At 50.9% G+C, this 1427-nt stretch overlaps 1 protein-coding gene across 1 annotated transcript; it reads left to right on the top strand.

Moving 5' to 3' along the window:
• Positions 1 to 48: 48 nt before the first annotated feature.
• On the top strand, positions 49 to 810 carry LOC107106929 (olfactory receptor 5V1-like). The gene has a single exon (XM_015407145.1). It carries the CDS (start codon positions 49 to 51, stop codon positions 808 to 810), a length of 762 nt encoding a protein of 253 aa, XP_015262631.1.
• Positions 811 to 1427: the final 617 nt, after the last annotated feature.

Consider the following 1427-nt stretch of genomic DNA (forward strand, 5'->3'; position numbering starts at 1 on the left):
CTCATGATATTTACTCTGATTCAACTGGATTCCAGCCTCCATACACCCATGTATTACTTCCTCAGCCACCTCTCCTTCCTAGATATCTGCATCTCCTCCACCACAGTCCCCAAGATCCTGGTGAACTTCTTGTGTCAGCGACAGACCATCACCTACAACCAGTGCCTGGCCCAGGTGTTCTTCCTGATGTCTTTCACGGGGACAGAGGCTGCGTTGCTGGCCGTCATGGCCTATGACCGCTATGCCGCCATATGCAAGCCTTTGCATTACTCCAGCCTTATGAACACCAAGGTGTGCGCCATTTTGGCCTTTGCCACCTGGGTCTGGGGCTTCCTAGACGCTGCTCTCCACACAGCTCTCAGCTCCAGGTTGCAGTTTTGCGGAGTCTACCAGATTCATCACATTTTCTGTGATATTCCTCCGCTGATGAAAATTGCTTGCAATGATGTGCATATCAATCAACTGGCAAGCCACATAACAAGCCTTTTTGTGGGTGTGGCCCCCTTCTTGTTCACAATCCTCTCCTACATCTTCATCCTGTCCTCCATCTTGAAGATCCGTTCCACCACTGGCAAGCGCAAAGCCTTTTCCACCTGTGCGTCTCACATCATTGTTGTCGTAGTTTACTTTGGTAATGGCTCACTTAACTATAACCGTCCACGCACGGGTTATTCCTTAGAGACTGACACCCTGATCTCCACCATGTACTGCATCATCACCCCTATGGTCAACCCCCTCATCTACAGCCTCCGGAACAAGGAGGTGAAAGGGGCCTTCAGGAAGGTTCTAGAAAGCCAGGGAAAGTCGTAACATCACCACACTATAAATTAGGGCACCCAGATGTTTTGTAGTGGATCATGTTTCTCTGAGTTGGTTTTTGTGCCAGTTTGGTGTCGTGGTTAAGTGCGCCGACTCTAATCTGGGAGAACCGGGGTTGATTCCTCACTCCTCCTCCACTTGCACCTGGCTGGATGACCTTGAGCACGCCGTAGTTCTGGCACAGCTGTTCTTGAAATAGAGCAGTCTCTGTCAGAGCTCTCAGCTCCACCTACCTCCCAGGGTGTCTGTCTGTTGTGGGGTGTGGAAGGGAGAGGAGTTTGTAAGCCGCTCTGAGACTCCTTTGGGTATTGAAGGGCCAGGGGTACAAATCCAATCTCTTTTTCTTCAAAGCTCCAGGAATTCCCGAGCCAGGAGCTGGCAACCCTGCCCGGTGTCAGTGCTTCGGCCTGGAACTTGCATCCCTAAGAGAGACCCTCTTGATCAGCTCACTTATGCTGGGAGGGGCCCATAGGCACGCTCACTGCAGGACACTGAGCTGAAGGTTCACCTCCAGTACAAAAAATCAAAGGCACAGATATAGAATGGGAGGGACTTGGCTGGATAGCATCACATGTGAAAGGGATCTAGGTGTTCTGGTTGATCACAAG

This window comes from Gekko japonicus, unplaced genomic scaffold (genome assembly GCF_001447785.1).
Source record: "Gekko japonicus isolate JY-2015 unplaced genomic scaffold, Gekko_japonicus_V1.1 scaffold3543, whole genome shotgun sequence".
NCBI classification, from domain to species: Eukaryota; Metazoa; Chordata; class Lepidosauria; order Squamata; family Gekkonidae; genus Gekko; species Gekko japonicus.

Bases quoted from the DNA above. Each gene is read 5' to 3' on its own strand.
- LOC107106929 (XM_015407145.1), top strand. From the start codon at position 49: ATGTATTACTTCCTCAGCCACCTCTCCTTCCTAGATATCTGCATCTCC.